Raw genomic sequence first — 26637 nt, forward strand, 5'->3', positions numbered from 1 at the left:
TTAAAAAATTGTGTTTTCAATTGTGCCCCAATTGATATATTAACTTGTTTACTTTTAAAAATGTCAAGATTCACTAATATTTGCATTTAGATTGGGCTGGCAAATTTGAATCTTGAATCTGAATTTGCAAGTCATAGAATTCCTCATCTGGAAAGAACCTCAGAGGGTTGCACCAATAGGCACAGGTCTGCCCACATCAAGTCAGGATCAACACAAAAGGAGGCATAGCTCAGTTCTCAATCAGCCCCAGCCTCAGAGCTGGCCTCCACCTCTGAGGTTCAGTATAAAATGGGGATGAGTCCTGTATCCAAGGGATGCTGAGAAGTAAATGGGAAAATAGAGACAGTACCTGGCTCAGGGCCTACCTGCACATACCAGGCAAAAATCAGTGACCAGCCCTCTGCTCCATATAAATGCCCTTCAGGTATTTGAAGACAATTATCCAAATGAAAAAATTTTAATTATATCATTTGTAATAGTATCAAAAACAAAACAAAACCCTGTGTGAATAAATCTAATGAAAGACATGTAAGACCTCTACACTAAAAATTATGAAACATCATTGAGAGAAATATTTTAAAAGACTTTAGTTATTTATTTATCCATGAGAGACACAGAGAGAGGCAGAGACATAGGCAGAGAGAGAAGCAGACTCCCTGTGAGGAGCCCAATATGGGACTCGATCCCAGGATCCTGGGGTCATGACCTGAGCCAAAGGCAGATGCTCAACCACCGAGCCACCCAGGTGCCCCTATTGAGAGAAATTTTTTAAATAAATAGAGAAACATACTATATTCTTGGAATGGAAGATTCAATGTTGTAAAGATGTCAGATCTACTCAAATTGATTTGTAATCTCAACATAAACCAAATCAAAACCTCAACAAGTTTTTGGGGTTTTTTTCTTTTAGAAATTGAAAGGCAGGGAGCCCTGGTGGCTCAGTGGTTTAGCTCCGCCTTCAGCCGGGGTGTGATCCTGGAGACCGGGGATCGAGTCCCACATCGGGCTCCCTGCATGGAGTCTGCTTCTCCCTCTGCCTGTGTCTCTGCCTCTCTCTCTCTGACTATCATAAATAAATAAAAATTAAAAAAAAAAAAAAAGAAATTGAAAGGCAGGGAGCCCTAGTGGCTCAGTGGTTTAGCTCTGCCTTCAGCCGGGGTGTGATCCTGGAGACCTGGGATCAAGTCCCACATCGGGCTCCCTGCATGGAGTCTGCTTCTCCCTTTGCCTGTGTCTCTGCCTCTCTCTCCTTCTGTGTCTCGCATGAATAAATAAATAAAATCTTTAAAAAAAAAGAAAAAAAAGAAATTGAAAGGCAATTATACATTTTTATAAAAATACAAAGAGCCAAGAACAATCAAGGCAATATTAAAAGGAAGAACAGAACAGGAGGACTTATGTAAGCCAATATCAGTCAAGACTTGCTGTAAATTTCTATTCAGTGAGATGGTGTGGGGTTGACACAGGATGGCCAAATAGACTGAAAGAATAGAATTGAGTCCAAAAAAACAAAAACCAGAAACACCCCCCCAAACCAAAACAAACAAAAAGAAGAATTGAACCAGAAACAAGCACACATATAGGTTACTTAATTTATGATAAAGTGCAATGGGAAAAGAAGGTCTTTTAAGTACATGGTGCTAAGTCATTTGGTTATTTTTTTTTAAGATTTTATGTATTCATGAGAGACACAGAGAGTGAGAAGCAGAGAGGCAAAGACACAGGCAGAGGGAGAAGCAGGCTCCATGCAGGGAGCCTGACGCGGGACCCAATCTGCAGTCTCCAGGATCACACCATGGGCTGAAGGCGGCGCTAAACCGCTAAGCCCTCAGGCTGCCCTCGTTTGGTTATCCTTATGGAAGAGATACTATCTTGACTGACCTCATACCAGATCCAAAATGCAGCTTCCAGATGGACTGTAGATACAGACAGAGAGTAAAACATTAAAGCTTTAAAAGGAAACCATGGGAAACATATGTCCATGCAGACATTTTTACATAAATGTCCATAGCAGCACTATTTGTAGTAGACAAAAGGTAGAAGCAACCCAAGTGTCCATTAAAGGATAAATGAATAAACCAAATATGGCAAAGCCATGCAATGGAATACTATTTGGCAATAAAAATGAATGAAATTCTGACTCATGCTACAACCTGGATGAACCTTGAAAACATTATACTAAGTGAAAGAAGCCAGATGCAAAAACCCATATAGTGTATGATTCCATTTATATGAAGCACGCAAAATAGCGAGATCTATTGAGACAGAATGTAGAATGGTCACTTAGTCCTGAGAGTGAGGGAGGGATGAGGATAAGGGTGTGATAGCTAATTCATATAGGATTCCTTTTTGAGGTGATGCAGATGTTTTTGAGGTGATACAAATCTTAAATTAACTGTGGTGATGGTTGCATTACTCTGTGAATATCTTACAAGCCAGAATTGTACACTTTAGGCGGATGAATTATATGGTATGTGAATTATATCTCAATAAAACCATATTCTTAAAAAAAGGAAAGTATTTTCATGATCTTGGAGAAGGTAGTAGTTTCTTTTTTAAAAAAAAGATTTTATTTATTTATTCATGAGAGACACAGAGAGAGAGAGGGAGAAGCAGGCTCCATTCAGGGAGCCTGACATGGGACTCGATCCCGGGTCTCCAGGATCACGCCCTGGGCTGAAGCAGTACTAAACCGCTGAGCCACCTGGGCTGCCCGATAGTGGTTTCTTAGGACAATAAAAGTGCTAACCATAAAGAGAAAAGTGATAAATTGAATTATGCCAAGTTAAGCATGTTTGTTCATCAAAGGTACTATTCAGAGAGTTTAAAAGGTGACCCATGGACTAGGACAAAAACTGCAACATATATCCAGAATATATCATATAGCTATTTTTTTAGTCCCTTTGCCTATTCAGATATGTCTTGATTTTGAATTCCTTCCCCAACCTAGTTGTTTGTGGTAGACACTGCTGATGGTTATGCTAAACCCCAACAGCAGCCCTTCCTTCTTTGCAGCTTCCTACAATAGAGCCTGAGAGCCCAAAATTCACTTGCCCAGTCTTTATTCCAGTTAGGGTAACCAGGTTATCTGTCTTGCCCAAGACTTGTCCAGTCTTAGTACCAAAAGTCCCTGGATCTTCCTCAGTCCCGGACAAACCAAGATGGTTGTTCAACCTATCTGCAAGTATGAGTGGCCATATGACCCAAATCTGGACTATGTGAATGGAAATCCCTTCAAAAGCATCTGGAAAAGATCCTGCACCCCAGTAAGAGGGATGATGTGGGAAGGGAGCCTGGAGATTTAATCTGCCCCCCATCCCCCTACCTTGAACATGGGTATTATTCCTGGGGCTATGGCAGTCATCATGAAATGAAAGAATAAAAGTGAGGATACCAAGAGTGGAGAAGCAAGAGTACAGATGGAGCCTGGCTCCTTTGGGGAAGGTTTCTGGACAGGTTAATCCTGGCAGCCACTGTGGGACCTCAGGCTTCTATTTGCTTTATTCACCATTGGTTACATTTTCTGTTAAGTGCAGCCAAAAGCACTTCAAACATCTACATCATTCTTTTTCATTTATTGTGATAGTTCTTAAAATTCAGCACTCAGAATTGATCTCAACATCCATTTCCCTCCCCTTCCTTCCCAGTATTCCCTGATTCCAATTGGGATCCATGTGGTTCTGGTTCCACAGCTGAATCCTGGGGTAAAACTAATTACAGGACTTAGTCTACACTAATTAGAACATTCCACCCTGGCCACTGTCAAGCTGGTCCACTTTGAGTCACTCTTTCCTGGGAACACTCCTTCTGAACCTGAGCATGGAGCACATATCCCTGGGAACTGCCAGCACCCATCATAGGCCCAGGAGGAGCTCCTCCTCCTCCCTAGGACAAGTCTCCCCTGCAGAAGGGAGGGCAGAGAGATGGAGAGCAAGACCTCCGAGACCTCACTGAGCTTGGATCAAGTCCTGCCTGAAACAACACTGCTTGGGATTTTCTTTTCAGATACTTGAGCCAATGAATTCCCTTTCTTGTTACTTAAGAGTAACATAACAGACACAGCAGCTCCACCAACCTCTTTGGTATGGATAAATACCTGTCATACCTAGCTATGGTCACAGTAGAGTTTTAGCACCTATGTTTCCTTATTGGACTATGTCCCAGCCCTTCATCCCACTCCAGACTCCTGTTTCCTGCCATATGAAATAGGAAGGCTGGATTAACCCTTCCCCACCAGCAAGCTGCTCAGAGAGGCTCACAGGGCCCCAAGCCCAGGAGTGAGCAGAGCAGCCTAAGGACCGATTGCATCAGGTGAGACCTGCCTTCCCCTAGATTGTTCCCCTCTTGAATCCTGCCATGAGTCACAGTAGATCACTCCAGGACATCCCTCACTCACCTCCAGGCTTTGCCTATGCAGTGCACTGCCTGTAAACCCCTCTCCACCCTGCCCTCCTGAGAGGTCCGGCTCAAAAGCAGCTTTCAGTACCTCTGTACACAAGCATTTACTTGGGCTTCCCAGGGCATCTTGTTCAACCTTTCCTAAGACCACATTCAATGATACCTTATATTATAAACTTGTCACAGGTGTAAATTTTTCCACAACACCATGGGCTCATATGTCACCTTGTTGTTTTTATTTTATACATTTTACATACACGTTTTTACTATGGTAAAATACACATAACAAAAATTTCACTATTTTAACCATTTTTCTACCTGCTCCATTTCTGACCTGGACAGATTCAGCTCTCCTTGCACAACCTGTTGCTTCTGGGCTCAAGCCTTTCAAATTGCTGGGACTACAGATGTGTAGCACTGTGTAGCTTAACCACTTTTAAGCATACAGTTCAGTGGCATGAAGCATATTCACAATTTTGTGCAACCATCCTTGATCATCTAATCACAGAACTTTTTCATTTTCCCAAACTGAAACTCTGTCACCATTAAAAACTAACATGCAATATATCCCCTTTCCTCCAGCTCCTGGCAACCACCGTTTTACATTTGTCTTTATGAATTTCACTACTGCAGATGTCTCCTGTAAGTGGAATCACACAGTATTTGTCTTTTTGAGACTGGCTTTTTTCACTTGGCATAATATCTTCAAGGTTCAGTCATGTTGTAGCAGGTGTCAGAATTCTTTCCCTTTTTAAGGCTGAATAATATTCCACGGGATGTACAGACCTTTTTTTGTTTATCCCTTTCTCCATCAATGGGCACTTGCATAATTCCCACCTTTTGGCGATTGTGAATAATGCCTCTGTGAACGTGAGTGCACAAAAACCTTTCTGAGTGCTTGCATGCAATCCTTGTGGGGTTTTTTTTTCCTCTTGTTCTGTGAATGTGGTATATTATATTAATAGATTTTTATATATTGAACCATCCTTGCATTCCTGAGATAAATCCCATTTGGTCATGGTGTATAAGCCTTTCACTGTGTTACTGAATTCAGTTTGTTAGTATTTTTCTGTGGATTCTTGCATCAATACCCATAAAGGATATTGGTCTATAGCTTTCTCCCTTGTTTCCTATTTCTTTCTTTTTTTATGTTTTCTATTTTCTATTTTATTTATCTCTGCTCTAATCTCATTTCCTTCTTTCTGCTAGCTTTGGACTTAGTTTATTCTTTTTCTAGTTCCTTAAATTGTGAAGTTTGGTTGATGATTTGAGATCTTCCTTCTTTTTTAATGTAGTCATTTATAGCTATAAACTTCCCTATTAACACTGCTTTTGCTGCATCCCACAAGTTTTGGTCTGTTGTGTTTTTGTTTATATTCATACCTCTTTAAAGTCATTTTAAATACTGGGGCACCTGTGTGGCTCAGTGGCTGAGAGCCTGCCTTTGGCTCAGGTCGTGATCCTCAGTCCGGTGATTGAGTCCCACATCGGGCTCCCTCCAAGGAGCCTGCTTCTCCCTCTGCCTATGTCTCTGCCTCTCTCTTTGTGTCTCTCATGAACAAATAAAATCTTTTTTTTAAAGTTATTTTAAATCCCATTTGAGCAGCCACATGCCCATAGATGAGGAGAAGTCAGAACCAATTAATGTTGGGATCTCTCCCCTCCCAGATCCGCAGAACAAACGAGAACTTAGCTACTCCAGGACTACATGGGCAGATCCTAACTCTCAGTTGAAAGGACACACACTTGGCATCACCCCTTGCTCAGATCGCCCTGAATATCTGGTGGCCTCCGATTCTCCCCATCTCCAACTGCCCAATGGCCCTGTCTGGTTCAGTCTTGGAAACCCCAGCCCTCCACTCCTGCTCCTTCTCAAATGTTCAGTGATGTCTCCAAATGCCTGGAAGCCTTACCTGTTCTTTTCCAGCCTCTTTTCCTGCACCTGGGAGTCAGAAGGATACGGACTCTTGTCCCAGGTGAGGCAGGGGCCCTTCTGGACAAGGGACCTGCCCTCTCTCCCTTGGGAGGCTTTTACAGCATCACACAGCACAGGATAAATTTCTCAGTGTGGCATTACACTCTGAAATTTAAATAAACTTCGGGGTCTTGGGTTATTGGTTTATATATTTTTCATACCAACTCAATTATGTGTACCTTTGTTTTGAATCCTCTTCCCCCGTAGGCCTCTAAGTTACTAAATAAGTGTGTCTAGAGGACGGATGGATAAACAATGGATGCCTGGAGTTGATTTTTTTTTTTTTTTAATCAGAGACAGGGGTAGGAGTGGTGGAGTGAGTGCCTCTAGGGACGGAGGACACAGAAAAAAGTGTACCCCACAGTGGGATGGGGTCTGTATGTACTGTGTCCCACCACCCCTCCAGGTTCTCCCTATGGATTGTAATGTTCATGGCTGATCCCTGTTCTTTCCTCATTGGCGCTAATCCCTCACATCATACCCAGCACCTCATCTATCTATGTACATATCTGGGCAAAGCAGGGTCAGATATTACAACCAGAGAAGTCTTGTGTTTTTCCCAGGGTCATACAGCAAGGGTGGAAGGGCCATGACCTTCTCAGTCATCCCTGACACTGAAAATACCAAGTGATGCAGAGCGGCAGGCCCAGCACTGGGTCCTTCAGCATGCATGATCTCTCTTCACAACAGAAAAGGAAACCAGGCTTGCAGAAAGGATGTCTCCTGCCCAGGATCAGGTAATTAGTAAGCAGCAATGTCAGGGTTTGAACCCAGGTCTTACTGACTCCCATGCTAGCCCCTAACACAAGACTCCTCTACCTCAGTGCAGCCCAACACTTTCCTCTCCTTTTATTTTATTTTATTTTATTTTTTTAATTTTTTATTTTATTTTATTTATGATAGGCACACAGTGAGAGAGAGAGAGAGAGGCAGAGACACAGGCAGAGGGAGAAGCAGGCTCCACGCACCGGGAGCCCGATGTGGGATTCGATCCCGGGTCTCCAGGATCGCGCCCTGGGCCAAAGGCAGGCGCTAAACCGCTGCGCCACCCAGGGATCCCTCCTCTCCTTTTAAAGAAGAGAACTTGAGAGGTAAACCCTAGTGGTCAAGTGTCCTCCCAAGGTCACACAGCTAAGGAAGGCAGAGCCAGGGTTAGAAGTTGCCCAAGCCCTGATCCAAAGCCCTTTCTGGGCACCCATGCTCCCCCATATGAGCAGTGTCAGTCTCATCTCCTGTTTGTTGAAGAGCCTAAAGGAGACGGCGAAGTGTGGGGTGGACATGAGAAGTGGCCCTTCCCCCAGTCACACGGGAGTCACTGCCTCTCTGAGCCCGGTGCTGTGGGCGTGAGCACCCAGCAGCAGTGAGGCTCGGCGGCTGAGGCCTGGCCAGTGCGCACGCGGCTCACTTGCAGCCCGCTCGGTCATGGCCACGGTCACGGTGACTCTGGCAGGTGCAGCGCAGCTGCTCACAGCACCCACGCAGTCTCTTCCCACGCGGTGCTGGGTGTCTGACCCCGCAGGCCTTCCCAGTGTGCACTTCTCACATGTCACAGTCAGGTGATCCAGGCCAGCCTGGAAGTCAGGGAGCTGGGGTCGAACTTGGGTCTGCATGCCCTAGCCCTCTGAGCCCCATTTCCTGGCTGTGAAGGCAGATGCCTACCCCGCACCCAGGTCCTGCTCCTCCACATGAGCCCCTGGGCCCTGAGCCCCCGGGAGCCACCCTCAGCTAAGACCAATGGGCACAGCCAGGCAAATCCCCAGCTCCCTGCCCCTCTGTGTGGGGACAACCTGATGCCTGTTGAGCAGTCTCCCAGAGGTCTCTGGCAGACTGAACCCCAGCTGTGAATATCAGTAACTGGCTGGTCCCTATACCTTATGACTAAACCCCCTCTTCTTCACCACCTCCTTTCCACTCCCCTATCCATGCTCCTTGGAATTACTTTCCAGATACACTTCTTGCATACAAATCTTGTCTCAGCATGAGCTTTGGGGAAAACCCACCTAAGCTACCAGAACTGGTACTGCAATAAGAGCTAGCATTTAATTGAATGTCCAAGATGACCCAGACTCTCAACCATAAAATGAGAAATCTTTGTTTTTTATTTTTATCATTGCATCAGTCAAGAAAGTTATTTTACGCTGCGGTAACAAACTCCCCCCCCCCCCCCCCACATCTCAGTGGCTTCATATCACAAAGGTTGGGCTTAGCAGGAAGGGTCTTTCTCTTCACAGAACTTTAGGAGCACAGAGTAATAGGTGTTGGTGTCTTGTGACATCACCATCTTGACATGAGGCCAAGTCAGAGACCATGGAGAACCACATATGGGCTTTCCTTCCAGGATGTGCTCAGCTACCACTTTTGCTTCGGTTTCCCTGGACAGCGATTTACAAGGCCACACCTCCTCTGGGGCGGTGGGGGGAGGCGGGGAATGGAAGTTCTGGTGAGCATGAGTAAAGCTGATCACAGCTATCATCTTGCCATCACTCACTTGACAGAAGAGGCTCTCGGAGCCCCCAGAGAAGCCAGCTCAGCAAACGGTCCACAGCTATGCTTTGCCAAAGCCACCACTCCGGCTCTGGACCATGGTCTTTCCCTGAGATTTCTGAAGGAGAACTTGCTGTCCACTCTGCACTCACCACCTGTGAACCAGCTACTATGGTCCCCCGAGAGTTAGTGAATGAGAGAGACAACAACACTATTGTTGCTCATGATTTCTGGGAGGAGTTTCGGGAGTCCTCTCCTGGGCAGTCTGAATGCAGTTGCAGTCCTGAGGGGTTGGGGGCACCCTGGGCACCTCTTTTGGTGTGAGCTCAGAGCTTGGGGAGAGGGCTGGCTGGGCTGCCTCACCGCATGGCAAGAGCCTCAGACGGCAGCACTGATTCCATGGCATTCCCACGAAGGAAGTGGAAACCACATTGCCTTGCTATCCTAAGCTTCAGGTTGCCTTCTTTGCATGTTCTATTGCTCCGAGGTGAGTTCACGTTCACCCAGATTCAAGGGGAGAGGTGAGGTCACATTGCAGAGACCACATAGGAGAGAGATTTTGGTGTGGCCACCACATTCCGCCAGGGAGGAGGTCACGGGGGTGTATCCTCGTCCCATCCTGGCCATTCTGCCCCCAGGGGAACTGAGAGGCAATACTGCTCCTCACCAGGCTAGCTCAGAAATCACCTCGCCCAGTAGCTGCCCCCACCCCGTGTGTCAACTACTATGAATGTTCCAGCACCTGAAGCGCTCAGTTAATATCTGGACTGGAGTACATGAAAATTGGTGACATTGAAGGGACCCTGAGTATCATCAACTACATACACTTTTTGTGACATTGGATTCCGACCACTGCTGTGTGAGGCAAGCAGGGTGGGCATTGTTACCCGCCTCCTCCTTTTGACATATATGGAAACAGACCCAAAAGATTACATGTGTAGGTGTCACACTGCAAGTGAGTTGCACAGTCAAGACTAGAACCCCTGTTCCTACAGCCTCCCAACCCACTGCAAGGATCCTGGCAGGACCCTTCCTCCAGGTTAAAAAGTAGAACTTTTTCAGGGGAATTAGTCAAAGGGATGGAGAAGGAGAGGATGTTGGAACAGAAAAGGAGCTGCCTCCTCATCACACCTGGCTCCTGCAGGGAAACTGTTCTTGAATCACCCAAATTCAAGCCAGGATCAACTTGTCCAGATTTCTCTTTATCACATAGTGGAAACTGAGGCACAGGACAGGAAGGGGCTTGCCTAAGGTCATGCAGAGGGTGAGTGGCAAACATGGGGGCTTGAGCCAGCTGTCCCAAGCCCCTGGGCCTCAGGGTGTGGGCTGGGGGTGAGGATACCATGCACTTCCGTGAGACAGAACGCAGATGTCATGCTGCTTTTCTAAACAGAACAGCTGGCACCCGACTTTTAAATTTTTTAATTTTTGTGTCTTTTTAAATGTTTTCATCAGCCATCACCAGGGCTGTAAAAATAGAGCTGCACAGACGCAGGCAGGGCTAAGCCAGGAGCCAGCCTGAATATTCAGCTAGAGGGTGCAGAGCTGCGGAAAGCAGCAAAGCCCGATGAATTAACCAGTGTCCCTGAGCAAGGCCGCTGCCTTCTTCCCACTTCCTGTTGCTCCCTCCCAGGCCTGCAAACCGGAGGAGAGGAGCCCCTGCCTGAACGGGAATGACCTGGGTCCCAGAGAGAGTGGGTCACAAGCCCAGTGGGGCAAGAGGAGCCAGCTACCTTGGGATCGACTTTTCCAGGGAGCCTTCCAAGTTTTCAAGAAGGTGCTTCACATCCCAGGAGAGCTGTGGAGGCCTGTTTTCTCTTCCTCCCCATCTGGCTCCTTTAAAGACACCCTTTGCCGTCTGGAAGCCCCCCCAGGGGGCTGCCCTGGCCCTCCCCAGGATTCAGGGTTTCAGCAGGGACACAGGTTCCTCACCCTCACCTAACCCTAGTTTTTGCTCTCTCTGTGAGATGGGTCAGTTAATTCGAACATATATTTATTTATGGGTCCTGTGCACACTCACCAGGTGCCAACCAGTCCCTGTGGCAGGTACAGATGAGGCTAAGAAAGTCTGATCTAGAGGACATTGAAAGTCACCCAGGGGGTAGGGTGTAGGCAGGTCACTGTGACAGGAGGCTGATGGCGAAGGTGTCAGAACAAGCTAAGGCCACCAGGTAGGGGCGGGGTAGAGTCTCTGCCCGCCTCCGCCTCCTCCCCCACGTGCTTGGGGTGCTGTCTACACTAGCCATCAGGTGGGCTGGCTTCAGCACCCCCCCCAGGCTGTGATGCCCCTCCGGCCCGGGGCCTTCACACATTATCCCTTCCCCCTGGGCCCTCCCCTTCCCCTTTCTCGCTAACTCCTGCTCCTCCTTCCTGTCCCAGGCTAAACACCCCGCCGCCACCCTCCTCTCTCCCTCTTGTGGACTCCACAAAGCAACAGGTACTCATCCAGGTCTCCACCATCGGGGAGCTGATCTTCAGCTTCCTGGATCCAGAAACTGTTTTCCAGAGACTCCAGTGGGGAAGAGCTTCCGATGGCTAGAGCCGGGAGACCACCCGCCTGGGTCCTTGATGGGCTGAGGACTATACTCTGCCTTGGGGTGTCCCCTTCCCTCGCAGCCTGCCAGTGGTGATACAAGCCGTGGCACCGAGAAACCGCATGTTGGGTTCTGGTCCCACTGGAGCAAAATCATCATCTCTCGACTGTCTGTCAACTCCCCCAGGACTCAGCAGGCCCCTGAGGGCCACAGCAGCCAGGAAATGTGGGATCTGATGACCGCCACCCCCTGAGAGGACCCTCACTCTGACCTCACCCCCCGAGAGAGGCACTTCTCCCCAGAGCCACCATCTCTCCTACATCTATCTGCTGGAGCCCATGACCTCATCTCTGAACTTCCTTTCCAAAAGTCTGAGGGGTCGTGGGCTCTTCCCAGGAGCCTCAAGTCTTAACCCCTGAGGAGACAGACTGTTTTAAGCCCACACTCCACCACTTACCGGCTGTGTGGTCTTGGGCAAGTGGCTGAACCTCTCTGAGCCTTGGTTTCCACATCCACAAATGGGACAATACCAGTATCTGCCTCAGGGCTTGCGGTGGATGAAGTGGGACATCAGGTATAGTTAGACCAGCAGCACACAGTAGGTGTAGCACCCCTACCCTTGTGACCTGTGGCCCAGGGGCCAGCCTGAGGCTGGGGCTTGTCACCCGCTGGGACCCATGCTCCAGGGACAGAGAATGGCAGAAAACAGGGGCAAAGCACAGGCATTGGGAGGTGTGAGGGGTCATGCAGGCACGGGCGATGGGTCTGGAACCCAGGAGAGCAGGTGCGGCAGCAGGGGGTGGCGGGAAGCTGCCCAAGAAAGAGGGTGCTGAGAGAAGCTAAGGCCAGGAACAATCCAGTCTGTTGTGGACATTAGTTCGGAGGTTCCTCTACAAGTTAAGCATGAATTGCCAGATGACTCAGCAACTTCACTCCTAGGTATGCACCCAAAAGAACTGAGAGCAGGTGCTCAAACAAAAACTTGTACATCAGTGTGCATAGCAGCACTCTTCACAATCACCGAAAGATGGAAACAACCCAGGTGTCCTTCAACAGCTGAATGGTAAACATTAAAATGTAATCCGTCCACACAATGGAATATTATTAGGTCATAAAACGGAATGAACCCGGATGCTACCGCGTGGACGAACCACGTTAAGGGAGAGAAGCTGGCTGTGGAACAATGGAATGCCATTGTTGGATTCTATTCACATGAAATCTCCAGAATTGGCAAATGCACTGACCGAAAGTAGATTGGTGGTGGTTTCTGGGGACTGAGGGAGGAGAGTGCGGCAAATGGCTTTGGGCTGATGAGAAAGTTCTGGAACTAGCTGGTGGTGCTGGTTGCACAGCATGGCAAATGTACTTACTGGCTACTGAATTGTGCATTTTTAATGGTTAAAGTGGTAAGTTTTACATGTACTTTACCACAATTTTAAAAAATCAATTCATTTGGCCACAGGCGGACAGCTTCTGGTCCCTTTGCCACCTCACAGGTTCCCTGTAGAACTGGGCTCTTCCTTCAGTCCTGGACATCACACCGTGGGAGGAGAGGCTGGGTCATCGAGGTCAGGGCAGTGAGATGGGAGGGTGTTGACCACTCCCTGGCTGCGACCATTGGCCACCAACCAGCTGTAGGGCCATGGGTGACTGGGGCTTCAGAGGCCCTATCTGCGATGGCAGGGTTGGACTACAGAGGTGTTCTCAGAGAGTCTGTCTCTTCTTTCTCTGAGAACCTGGGTGGAACCACATGTCCTCCTGTCCTGACTCATGGGACTGTCAGAATGGCTGGCACAGTCTATATCCCAGGACCTCTTGCCCAGGCTGCCGGTGGCCCCAGGGGCTGTGAGGCCAGCACCACCACCACCCCACCCCCGCCAGGCTCTCAGAGTCCCTCCTTTCTAATTCAGGACGGTAACCCAATGTGAGTCGGGGATTCTTAATATTTCCTGGATCATAGACTTCTTTAAAAGTCAGATAAGGGGATCCCTGGATGGCTCAGTGGTTTAGCACCTGCCCTCAGTCCAGGGTGTGATCCTGGAGTCCCGGGATCAAGTCCCATATCAGGCTCCCTGCGTGGAGCCTGCTTCTCCCTCTGCCTGTGTCTCTGCCTCTCTCTGTGTGTGTCTCTCATGATTAAATAGATAAAATCTTTTTTAAAAAGTCGGATAAAACTGACTGACCCTCTCCCTAGTAGGGCACCCAGAGCAGGGTTAAGAGCACCTGTTTACGGTGATTTATGTTCTTCATATGGTTTAGAGGTTAAGAGCAGAATTGGCATCAGATGGACCCAAGTTCAAATCCCGACCCTGCTAGGATTCACTATCCCTGGGTACATCCTGGGTTTTCCATCTGCAAAATGGATGTATTGATAGCACACACCTCAAGGATTAGATAATTCATATATACCACTTGGGAGATGCTTGGCACTCGGTAACCGTCGGCAAGCCCAGACTCACCCGCTACATACATGCCTTCCCTGCACTTGGGAGACAATCCCTCCCAGCTCTCACCTCCTCAGCCAGAAGAGGCCTCCTTTTGCCATCTTGTCACCACTCTCCCAGCCCCCTAGCCCTGCCTTCCAAATGTCATCTCTCATAGCTATCCTGCTTTTTCCTATTCTCCTTACTCCCACTGGGGAGCAAGGCTCTTGAACTTGGTCTAACAATCAACAACTTTGCCATTGCTCTTTTTCTCTTTTCTTTTTTCTTTTCTTAAGATTTTATTTATTTATTCAAGAGAGACATAGAGAGAGACAGAGGCAGAGACACTAGCAGAGGAATAAGCAGGCTCCATGTAGGGAGCCGGATACGGGACTTGATCCTGGAACTCCGGGATCACACCCTGAGCTGAAGGCAGATGCTCAACCGCTGAGCCACCCAAGTGTCCCTTTATTCTATTTAGAACCTTCCTGAGTCGTTACCATTTATGTGTGTTCCTTAAAGACAGGATTGTGGGTCTCATCTATGGAGATTTTTCTCCACATTTTAACCCATTCACATCTATTGCAATTATTGAAATCTTTGGACTTACTCCTGATATTACTTCTGTATTCTATTTATGTTTTGTTTTTTCCTTTTTCCACATATTTTTTGGATTTCACTTTTTCCATTTCAGTTTTTCCTTCTAATAGCTTACAAGTTATATATTCTATTTCTATTTTTGTGGAGATTTCCCTCAATATTTTCATGCACATACTTAAGTCTTATTATACAAGTACTAGAATTAATCAGAATCTATATCCACCCTCCCCCCAAACATATAGTTTTAATAAATATAAATTTATATAAACATAATATATATTAAAATATATAAATATAACATATAAATATAAATATAAAACAAAAGTTTTAACATACTTTTACTCTCCTCCGTTCCATAACTCCTTAACTCCCTTGTTGATATCTGTGATTTTAGCTCCAGATTGTTACACAACCAACACTTATTTAGAATTAATATATTTTATTGGTTCTTGTATTTCATTTCTTGGATTATTTTTTCTTCTTGCTAGAGTATATCAATTAGCATTATTTTCAAAAGGGAATTTTTTTCAACACTAAACATTACAAGAAATCACATGTCTTCAGGATGTGGTTTTATTCTTACATTTAGCTGGGTATAGAATTGTTTGAAATTGTTTTCCCTTAGATTTTGAAGACAATTACTTCATTTTCTTCTTGCTTCTAGCAGTATGTAGTTTGCAAGTAGCCTGGTTTCTGTCTAGAATTTAGAATTTGTTATCAAATTTCTAAAATGTCAATACTCTGTCCAGTAGTGTATCTCTTTCCATTCATCCTGCCTGGCACTGGTGACCTATTTTACTCAGAGTTCTAGGACACAGCCTCAATCCTGGACAATTTCTCCCCCACATTTGTCTTCTTTTGGGCTAGGAAGCAAAATTTCATTCTTTGTATCTCCTCACTTTTATCTTGTCCCTTCCATCTCTTTATCCTTTTAGCGTTGCAATCTAACAGTCCTCAACTTAATCTTCCAACTCACTATTTGCTCTTCAGCTATGTCCACTCTACTATTCAGCGTATTTATTGTTTTTCCATGACTAGATTTTAGTTTTCCAAATTCTCTAGTTTATGTTTTCGAGGGCCTAATATTCTACTACAGCTCTCTAAGGATATTGACCACACCTATTCTAAATTGTTCTGGTGACATAACTCCCTTGGAGTTTGAGGCCATGATTCATGGGGTTCATCCTTGTATCTGAGTTTCATTCTAGCCACAGGCACCAAATCAGTTTCCCACAGTCTGCCTTCACTCATTTTGGGGGAATAGAATGTACCACTGTGCAATCCCTAGTGCTCTGTGCACGGGGCTCTCCATTCTTCCTGGGTGTTGCCAGCTTTCGGGGACACTGCCTACCTCTTCAACTATAGCGCCCACACTTGCTCCTCCCCGCTCCCCCCAAACACAGGTACCTGTGTTCTCTGCTTGACCCACGTGTGTGCGTGAGTGGCACATACACATGGGTGGCAGGGATGGGGGTTCAGCTCACCTGCTGGCTCCCACTGAGGTGCTCTATAAGCAGTTGCTCTGCCAGAAGCTCAGGCCCTCTTGAGTCCCTAGAACCCCTCCTCCAGGGCCTCTGGCCACCCCTCTCTCATGAGGCCAGCTACCCTCCACCCTTAAGGTGTTAGGCAGTTTCTGGTTCATCAGCAGCACCATTCCTATTTTTCACGTAGTTGAGATTTGGGACATTGTACAGAGGCTTCATTGTGAGTCAGCTGCCACTTGACCCTCCACGTTTGTGTGCTGTGGGAGTTTTCAACTCTGAGCAGCAGCTCTGCGGGGCAGGAATGGCATGGAGCTGGATGGAACCGAGCTGGATGGAACTGAGGCTCCACTTTCTCAGCTTCAATTTTCACAAAATTAAAACTAGTTTATCCTTGTCTTACTTTATAGTCATGTGAGAAGATTACTGACATGATAAAGTGTCTGGAATACACTCAGCAAGTGCTGGATCCTTCCCCCTTCCAACTCTTTCAACTACTACTAGATGGGAAAGGCCTCCCTAGAGCTTAGTCATGAAGGCCCTGGTTCAGGCAGTTAGTGCCATTAGTGCCAAGCAGCTCAGAAGAGGGAGGTGTCCCAGGGGCCTGGGGCAGTCTGTGAGAACTTTCTGGGGGATGGCAGTGGGGAGCAGGGCTGAAATGAACAGACAGGAAAGGGGGGGAATTGCAAGCTGTGGGAGTGGGGCGGGATGGGAGAACAGGACAAGGTCAAGGCTGGGAATGATGAGCAAACAATGATAAACCATGTTCAGAGCCAGAGGCCAAGGGCTCAAGTGCCATCAGTGGCCAGGAAATAACTCCAATGTGTGGACAGGCCTGGGTTGTGGAGGGAGTGAAGACAAATCCTCCAGCACATACAGGAGTGAGCACGTTCATCCAAAAGCTCTGCTCTGCACTTGAGTGGGCAGATGTAAAAGTTCCCCTGAAAAGATGCTGTTAGCGAATGGAACAGCCTCATGACTCCAGCTTGCACCTCTGGCTTGCATGGGGTGCCTTGTGAAGGAGGGAAGGCAGGAAGCACAGAGGGGACTCCACAGCAATGGCATCTCCATGAGGACAGCGGCCCATAATGTCTTTCAGCGCCTGCATCCTCCCCTAGCCCGGCCACCAGGGCCCACGGCCTCCCTCCTACTCTCTCCCAGGAGCTAGAACTGCTCCCACAGCACTGTGCTCCTTCAGGTGAGGGTCACAGCTGACGCTGTTCACCCATCTACTCAGTCATCAGTAGCTGAGGTCCCCTCTGTGCCCAGCCCGGGCTCTAAGGAGACTGACCACACCTGCGAACATACAGGGGGTCAGAAAGAGACGCTGGTAGCTGGGAATACCAGTATGGGACCAGAATATGGGGCATGTCTGGTCCAGGAGGCAGACCAGTGGGGAGGGCGATGGGGGGGAGGTGGGGGCGGGGAGCAGCGGGGAGGCACGAGCGGCCAGGCCTGGTCCTCTGGCGCCATCCCGTGGTCATCTGTGTAAACTGCAGCTCCCACACCACAGCCTGTATCCACCTGTTACCTGCGCTTGCAAAAGAGGATCCCAGCCAGGGAGGATGCTGCAGAATCGAGTGGAGCACCCTTCACATCACAGGCTGCACCTCCTCAGCCCCACTTCTCTTCCAGCCTCTACATCTTAAGTACCCACATCATTTCGGTCTTCTTTTAGGTCCCCGCCTCTGCTTCCAAACCAGCTTCATGGACTCTAACCCAGGATTTTAAGAATTTCATCCAAATTGCCAACAAGACTGAGGTGTTCGCTGGACAGGTGATTTGGTTCCTACTTCTATGCATTTGTATCCATAAGAGTCATTTTGTCAGAGGCCCCAGACTCTTTAGAGAGTTGTAATTCTGGAACTTGGGCTGGCATCTTCATCTCTGAGGCCTGGCCACCAGGCATGGGCAACTCTGGATGAAAACCTGCAAATTTAGGGCACCTAAGGGGCTCAGTTAAGCATCCGGCTCTTGACTTCAACTCAGGTCATGGTCTCTGGGCTGTGGGATCAAGCCCTGCTTTGGGCTCTGCACTGAGCATGAGCCTGCTTAAAATTCTCTCTCCCTCTCCCTCTGTCCCCTGCTCACACCTTCTTCTCTCTCTCTCTCTCTCTCTCTCTCTCTCTCTCTCTCTCTCACACACACACACACACACATACACACACACACACTGCAACTGCAGCCACCTTGAACCAGCCCTTCATTCCCACAGATGCTGCAAGGCCTGGAAAGACAGCAGCCTGCCTCCCCACCAGGAGATTGGCAGTCAGGGTTGGCAGGAAAGCTCTCTGGAAAAGAGCAGGAAACGTGTGAAGACACAGGTAAGATGCATTCAAGGAGCCACAAAAAAGTCCAGGGTATCCGAGGGATGTGGGCAGGGGCAGGTCAGGAAGGGTCTTCCTTGAGGGCTGGAGTCCCTCCACCTTACCCTCAGGGAGCCTGGGACATGCTGAGTACAGGCCGAGGCTGCCCTGGGACCTGCACAAATTCCTGACTCGGAAGGAGGTCTTTTCCCTTCGGATCCTCTGAAGTTGTTGAGGGTGGCTGGTTTGAGGTTTGTGGCTAGAAACAGGGTTTCCTGCCCACTGGGCAAGCTGGACACACACAGGTCCTTGGCCTGTCAGACACTCAGGGCCCCACCTTGTCCACAACAACCTGGTAGGAAGGGGCAAGAAAAGCCGGTCCAGGAGGGCCAGAAGGGAGCTTAGGGAATTTGGCCCTTTCTTCTTTCCCTGCAACTGCCTGCCTGTACCCTCACTCATCACTTGCATCCCGGACTCCACCCGCACCCCACCTGCCCCACACACACAATTTCAAGAGTGGGCTGTGCTGCCACCTGGTGGCCAGGCCTGGACAAGTGCCCCTGGTTCCCATCAGATCCTCCAGAGCCCACCCGTGGGATCCCAGTGGGGGTGCCCCACCACCGATTTCACCACCATGTTTCACAGAGCAAGTCAGCTTCCTCCAGGGAGCAGCAACACCGTGGAATAAATGTCCTTATTTCCCACAGCCCTATCTCCTGCAATCACGGAAGCTGACCACTCTGCAAACAGGCTGAGAGAAGCGGCTTCGCAGAGGTCCCACGACAAGCTGGTGGCAAAGCCACTCTCCAGACTCCCGGTTCCCAGGCCCTCCCAGGCATGGCCAGCCTCCCTCCGGCTCTTCCCTGCAGGCTCTGGGGCGGAGCTCAGAGCCCATCTCTGCCCACTGGGTGGCCCAGGGCTGGTCAACCTTTCTAAGCCCCACTTCCTGGGCAGGTTGTGGAAAACCAAATACTAGGCTAAAACTCTACAGATATGCAGATATGTGTTTGTTAACGGATAACTATTTTTTTAATTGTCAACAAACTAACTCAGCCTCTTTCCACCTAAAATGGTCTTTGGTCTCCAACTCAGGCTTTTTCAAGAAGCATTTAACTCTAAGCCTTCCCTCCCTAGAGGGGCTGATATCACCTCTTGCTCTTCAGAGGGTCTCCCTCGTTCCCATCCCTGCCAAGACGACATCTGAGTCCAGGAGCTGCCTCCTGCTTGGGGCACAGGTCATGACTTGAGGCCATGCTTGTACTACCGAGCCCCTGCTTTGGGGTAATGTGGCTCTGTTCTCGGCCCAGCCAGACGGGGTGGTCCCCTGCAGCCCTCGGCCCAAGGGCCACTTTGCCCCTCCTCAGTGGCCACCTGAGTTCCTAGCCAGGGTCCTCCTCCATCTTCTGCATCCCCCTGCACAGGTGGCATGCAGGGATGCTGAATTCATTCATTTATTTGTCAGAGGGAGAGTCAGGATCTTGGGGACCACAGAGGGAGAGTCGGGATCTTGGGGACCACCTTGGCCTCACCTGCTTGGAGGCTCCTTGCTTGTGAAACTGGCCTCCTCAACCAGCTGGGTTTGCTGCTGGAATTTCCAACATCCCTCTCACCCCTGACACACTTGAGGGGTCCCCTCCCAGGAACCCCACTCCCCTCGCTCTAGCTGTGGTCACTCATCCCAGCGCCAGCAGGCCACTTTCTCTCTAGCAGGGACTTACACAGGCCATTGCCTCCTTCTTGATCACCTCCATGGGCTTCTTATTCTAGACACCTGCCTGCCTTTCCCTGGGGCAGTAGGACCCCTGGCTTTGCCTCAATGGCAGGTCTGCCAGGAGTCAGAAGCAACAGCTCGTGTACCAAGTGTCGTGCATGCTCTCTGCTACGTTCCCCCTTCTTCCTGGTCACAGGGGAGTCCATGAGCTTCCTCATCCTCCCCCAGTCGCCCCCTCCTCCTCTTCTACCCCCTTCTCTCTCCTTGGGCTCAGCCAACTCTTCTGACTTCTAGGCAATGCACAGTTCTGGCCTGAACCTTTCTGACCTGCCCTCAGTTGTGCCGCAGACTGAGTACCTGGACACTCACCTTCGTGTGGAGGCCCATCCCTTGAGCACTGACTCAGCTTTAGCCATGGACCTCTGAGCCCTTAGGAAGCTCTGGATTGGAGCTCTGGTCACAAGCCCCAGAGCACGGTGGCCTGGACTATAATCCTGGTGGCACCACTGACCTGGCAAGGCCTTGGTCGGGACCCCGGACTCTGCTGAGACCACAGCCCCATCAGCCAGGTGGGAATGACCGCAAGAGGGTGGTTAGGAGGCCACAGAACGTGCCCATCAGCCCCTGGAATGCGGTAAGCACTAAGGAAACTATCATTGCTAAGGTTGTGGTATTGGAATGGGTCCCAGTGGGGACACCATGACTCAAAAGAGTAAAGAAACTACACTGAGTCTCTTTGCTTGAAACCCGCAGCTAATCTGGAGCCCATGGCTCCTTCCAGGGGTTCTGGTCCTAGGACCCAGAACATTCCCGGTATCTTCAAAGGGGTAAATCTCCACTCTTGCCAAGAGCCACCTCATCTCAGGGCAGGACAAGCAGGCTCTCCTACCGGGAGGGGGACTTCCTGCCCTGTAGTTCAACTCAATGGGTCTAAAGCAAAACATGCTTCTCAGGCTTTGAAGAAAATCACCTTCATTTCAATTGTGTGTGTTCTGTTTCGACCACCACCATCACAAAATCATAAGGCCATGCTGTCCTGTCATCGGCTGCTGCGGTGTCCCTCCCTCCTGGCACAGTGAGGGCATTGACAGCACCCACGGCAGAGTGAGTGTCAGCGGGCAGGCAGCCTCTCCTTGCTGGTTACCTGCCCAGGCTCCACCTCCCAGCTCCCCCCGCCCCCATCTCTTCAGCTTCCAGTTCTGGGGCTTCTTCTCTCCTATACTGGCTGCTTCTTGGCAAGAACTTCTAGCCCCAGGGCCTTTGCACTGCCTCCCCTCAGCTGAAAGGGCTCTACCTTCTTCTACCCAGACCTCAGTCAATGCCCCCTGCTGGAAGGGACCTCTCCAGGACATCAGGCTGGCCAGGGCCCCACCCCACTTACCCTTGTGCAGCCCTCAGACCTATCCTGGAGAGCTGGTTGTAATTACAGTGAGCTCTGGATGGCTTGTCTGGTGGGGCCACATTCCAAAGCACTGACTAAAGCAATCTTTCCCCTGCAATTATTTTTTTCTCCTTTAAACGTGTTAGGCAGCTGAAGCAGTGAGTGCTATACCTCAGGGTGAGTGATCTTCGATGAATAAAGAATGAATTCAGCAATTTGTAGCTTTGGAGTTTTTAAACTGGCCTTTAAAACTCCCAGTGGCCATCAGTTTAAAAGGAAAGGTTTTGGAAGACTGGGAGCACAGCACCCTTGCCATAGCTCTGTGAGGGGCAGGTGTAGGATCAGGACCCACCACGGGCGGGGAGCAGACAGCAAGGGCTGGCAGATGCAAGAGGGAGGGAGTCCCCGAGAGGGTGCTCTGTGCCCTGGCCTCCCCTCCCATGCCCCTCCTCATGCCCATGGCCCTAGAGCTCCATGCAGGTCACCAGGGGCCAGGAGCATGGGAGGAAAAGGCTGCAGGAGGTGAGCAAAGGAGTCTCACTGCCCCCAGCAGGGCACTGTCCAGAGCAACTATCTCCTGTGGCTGAAGTGGCCTGTCCACCATCCGTGGGGCCCTAAAGCTAATGTTGAGGGAACAGGCTATCTCAGCGGTGCCAGCACCCATGGGTCCAGTGACACCAGCATGAGGATGAGGGGGGGAATCCCTTCACCGCTGTCATCACTACACGAAGAAGAGCGCCCTTGCATCTACACACCCCACATCCCCACCCCCCTCCTACCCCATGCTTGGGACACCCTCTGGGGAGGAACCAGATGTGGCTGAGAAAAACCTGATGGGATTAACCTTCCATCCTCAGCAGAAAGAAGCCCCAAAATAGATATGAGTGAAGCAGCTTTTTGTTTTGAGGGCACCAGGCTGGGTCTGGTTCACTGCCATGGCCTTGAGCTAGCACCAACAGCATGAGCAGAGCAGCAGGTGCTCCAGCAGGAGGAGGCTCCTAGCCAGAAGGTCAAGTCCAGGGAGAGTGGTTCTCAGCAAGTCAAAGGCTGCGATGCCGTGCCAGTCCCAAGCTATGGGATCCTAGGGGATCTATGCATGACCACTAGGCAGGGGAGGCTCTTCAGAGAGGGTGTGAAGGCCCAGGGGCAAGCAACCCCAGGCTGGCAACCACAAGGTATGGAGGCCACAAGACATAGGCCTAGGAAGAAAAGCACACCATGCAGGTGACATGGTCTTCTGGCCCTTAGACAGTGGCCGTGTCCTCGACTGGGCAGCAATAGAGGGACTGAGGGTCTTTGGGGAGCAGCTGGGGAGCCCGCCCTCCAGGCTCTGACTTCCCTCCAGAGCCAGAGGCTAGGATGGCCAGGATCCCCCCCTTGCCCCCACACTGCCCTGGTCAGGTGATGCAACCACAAATCCACTCCTCATAGGACGAACCCGCAGAGCCCTGGCCCCACCTGGAGGGATCCAGAAACTGACAGAGGCAGCGCCGTGGAAAACTGCCTTTGACCAAGCAAACAGTCCTTCCTTGCTCATCTGGATAGCCAGCTTGAGCTTCAGGCACTTTTCCCTCACCTTTTCTCCCATTTGGCCCTACCCTCTGGGGCAGCCCAAGCATGCCAGTCACAGAGGCAGCCAGGACACCCCCAGAAATGGACTATTAGAGGTTCCCTGCAGGGCAGTGATGGGGGAACAGCAAGTGAGAGGGGGAGGGCCTCGAAGAAAACCTAGGGAGGCAATGATGGGTTCACGTTGCCGCTTCCCACTGGGCTGAAGATAACAGAAGCCAAAAATAATACAAGAGAATAATATCACCCTGCCCCCTTTACACAGCTCCCGAGATCTCATTAGGAACCCGGTGTGGGAGAGGAGCAGAGAATGGGGGCCCCTGCTCTGAACTGTGTAGGGCAGGAGGGGCCGGAGGCCTGGGGGGCATGCGTGGGAAGGATGCAGTGAGGGGGATCGGTCAATGTGGTGGGGGGCCACCTGGCCACCAGCTCCTATCTCAGCCTAGTCCTCCTTTGACACGCCACACCCTTGGTGAAGTGGGCAGTGAGGCCACACCCGCCTCAGCCCCCCTCATCAGTGCAGGGGCCACCCAAGTACTTACAAGATGTGCTGCTAGCTGGGTGCCCAGAGGTCAGACGCCAGAGGATCTCGGGCAGGGGCTAGAGGGGCCACATCCTCGGGCGACACGTGAACTGCATTTATTTTGCAGGCCTTCACCGAATGTTCAAGGCTGCCAAGTGTGGGGCCCTGAGCAGGGCCCCAGGGACAGGAGAACGAGACACCTCCGAGCCGGCCCAAGGCAGGGTGGTGTGCTGTGCACCCTGCACGGAGCCTGGGGGGCCGTGGAGCTCGGGGAGTGTTCGCTCGGGGTGCAGGGGGGAAGGGGCTGCACAGCCCAGAATGTGAGGACTCCTCCCACCTGCTCCTGCTCGCAGCCCTCACCCTGGAGCACCTGGCCAAGGGGTCACAGACCCGGTGGTGACAGCGGGACTTCCCTGAGGGATGGAGTTGGACTGCCGGCCCCTCGGCGTCTTAGGTCTGGAGCCCTAACCCCGCACCGCCCGGCCACCCGTGTGTCTCGTCCAGGGCCCCGGGCCAGCCCTGCCCCGAGACCAGTTTAAGGCCTGGCAGGGCTGGGAGAGCAGGGAGACATGCAGGGGGCCTGGGCCATCTGAGAGGGAGCCCCCCGCCCCCCAGGCCCCGAGCCGGGCACCCTGAGGTCAGGGGCCCCGCGGGGAAGCCCAGAGTGCAGTCCAGCTCAGCGGGGCCGCTTGCTGTCCAGAATGGCCTTCCAGTCGTCCGCCCACGAGTGCAGCCTGCGGCCGGGGCGCGGCAGCTGCAGGTGCCGGTTGTGGCAGGCTGTGAAGAGGATGTGCTCCCAGCTGGGGTTCGGCTCGGCCCCTGTGGGCAGGAAAGCAGCTCTTCAGCCCTGAGCCCGAGTCCCAAGGCCCCAGAGTGTCCTCAGGCAGAGGCTCACTTGACGTGACCACACAAGGGCCTGTCTCCTGGGAGGTGGCCACCTTGCTGCAGATGGCGCACAGGAAGCACCCAGGGTGGCACCTGGCGGATGCATAGCACATGGGGACTTCTGTACTTATCATCACCATGACCACCAGCAGAGGCTGAGCCTGCTGACCCCCTGTCCCTTCCCCTCCTCGTGCTCTGCCTTCCTGAGCTTACTGCTTGTTGGCCCTGGGCCCCGGGAACCCCCCAAACTTGACTCCTTCCTGTCCATGTGTCCACACGCACACTCGGTGCTGCTCCTGCCCCTCACCTTATGGCCTGACTCCCTGGCTCCTCCTGCACAGGCCTCTTCCCTGATCCCCGTGGTTGGTCAGAGGAGCTGAGCGGAGCGCCAGGCCGTCCATGTGCCCTGATTCTCCTTGTGAAACCACGTGGTTTAGGAGGTCAGGGGTGGGCGCACCCACGAATTCTACCCTGTGGACACTGTGACTAGTGCAGAGATGGGTGTGCTTCCCGAGGCAGCTCCAAAAGCCATTAGGGAAGCAATATTCTGTATTCTCCCACTGAGGTGTCCAAAGGAACAGGATTTGGTTTTTGTTTTGTTTTGTTTTAAGATTTATTTATTTATTCATGATAGACACAGAGAGAGAGAGAGAGAGGCAGAGACATAGGAGGAGGGAGAAGCAGGCTCCATGCCGGGAGCCCGACCTGGGACTCGATCCTGGGACTCCAGGATCGCGCCCCGGACCAAAGGCAGGCGCCAAACCGCTGAGCCACCCAGGGGATCCCTAGGAACAGGATTTGACCCTGAAACCACTGATGGCTACCAAGAGGACAGAGCCTGCCTGTGAACAGAGATAATCCAAGGCAGAGCCAGGAGATAAACTGAATTTAGACCGATGTTCAAGCTCCTAGACTCACCGTGCCCAAAGCTTTCCTACCCCACTTTCCCAGGTGGGTGTGCTAATAAATTTCTCCTCTCCTTTCTAAACCAGTTTAAGGGCAGCCTGGGTGGCCCTGCAGTTTAGAGCCGCCTTCAGCCTGGGGTGTGATCCTGGAGACCTAGGATCAAGTCCCATGTCAGGCTCCCTGCATGGAGCCTGCTTCTCCCTCTGCCTGTGTCTCTGCCTCTCTCTCTCTCTCTCTCTCTGGGTCTCTCATGAATAGATAAAAATAACATCTTAAAATGAAAAATAAACCAGTTTAAGTTCGTTGGGGTTTATTGGCAGGGAGTCACCTATAAGGAAAAGGGATAAATACAGTCCCCAAACCACCTTCAACTAAAGAAATGATGCTTTGCTTTTTTGTTTTGCATAGTAGGTTCACTCCAAATTGCTCTTGGGGAAAAAATGGCTTTGCTGCTCAAACCAAACATCTGGAAACCAGTCTGGACCTCATTTTACATAAGCAAGGCAAGGCTTCAAGGTATAAAAGGAGTCATCCTAGGCCACCCAGTGAGTTACCCCAGGAGCTAGGACCTGGTTCTCTTGACTCCCAGCAGCACCCCTTCTGAGCCTGGATGCTGAGAATAACCTTGTCTCCCCAGTAGGGAAGAGGCTCGGCACTGGGCTGGAGGAGGCCTAATACACTGCTAGTGATTGAGTGGGGACCACTCAGGACAGGGGACGTGAGGCCAGCCCCATGTGCGGTTTGTCCTGGGGGCTCACAGCTCCACACTCGCTCCTCACCTGCCGCAGGCCACTTGCCTGTGATGTCTGGCCGGTCGTCTATAAGAAGGTCGGCAGAGACCACGGTCTTGTCTGTGGACAGTACAATCTGATCCAGAAAGTCAGGACCAAAGTGCTTCTCCACCCAGGCATACTGGAACACACACGGGTAGAGGGAGAAGAGAGTGCCATCAGACCTGGGCACAGACACAGCAGGCACACAGCCAGGCTTTCTCCAGGAAGAAGGGTTGCCATCTAAAAGATGTGATGATCCCACTGGCAGCAGGGAAAACACATAGTCAGACACACAGTCAGTTGTGTCCATGTCCCCCACAGCTCCAATCCTGCACAGCCCGCCACTTGTCCATGCCTGGTCTACACAACCCAACAGTCATGCCAGGAATGTCTCCTATGTTTCCCCTCCATGCATGACTCTGTTGGGCTCTAGGGACAGAGGCGAGGGGGGACAGAGCTCAAAGGTGCATTGAAACAAGTAATTAGATGACACATGAGAAACTGCCACTGAGCAGAAGTTTGCAGGGCCCCTGACCTTTGTGCGGTGCTGTGTAGTGCAAAGGCAGGAGTGGTGGGGGGCTAATGTTCCCAGCTTACCTACTCCACAGACACTCATCACCCATCGCCTCATCTAAGCCTCAAACAGCTGATGAAGCAGACAATATTCTCTGCATTCAGTCTGTTATTC

At 50.7% G+C, this 26637-nt stretch overlaps 1 protein-coding gene across 3 annotated transcripts in view; it reads right to left on the reverse strand.

Annotated features, from left to right (window-relative positions):
* Positions 1-20867: 20867 nt before the first annotated feature.
* The window catches only part of NT5M (5',3'-nucleotidase, mitochondrial), a 39833-nt gene continuing 34063 nt past the window's right edge, over positions 20868-26637 (reverse strand). The window contains exons 4-5 of one of the 3 annotated variants that reach the window (XM_025428128.3): positions 25956-26088; positions 23480-24204 (exon numbers count right to left, since the gene is read on the reverse strand). In XM_025428128.3, the coding sequence (XP_025283913.1) occupies positions 24062-24204; positions 25956-26088 (276 nt within the window). In that variant the 3' untranslated portion in view covers positions 23480-24061. Of the gene's footprint in view, positions 24205-25955; positions 26089-26637 lie in introns of all 3 variants that reach the window. The other 2 variants (XM_025428129.3, XM_025428127.3) reach the window with 2 other exon arrangements.

Source organism: Canis lupus, chromosome 5 (assembly GCF_003254725.2).
Source record: "Canis lupus dingo isolate Sandy chromosome 5, ASM325472v2, whole genome shotgun sequence".
Taxonomy (NCBI): domain Eukaryota; kingdom Metazoa; phylum Chordata; class Mammalia; order Carnivora; family Canidae; genus Canis; species Canis lupus.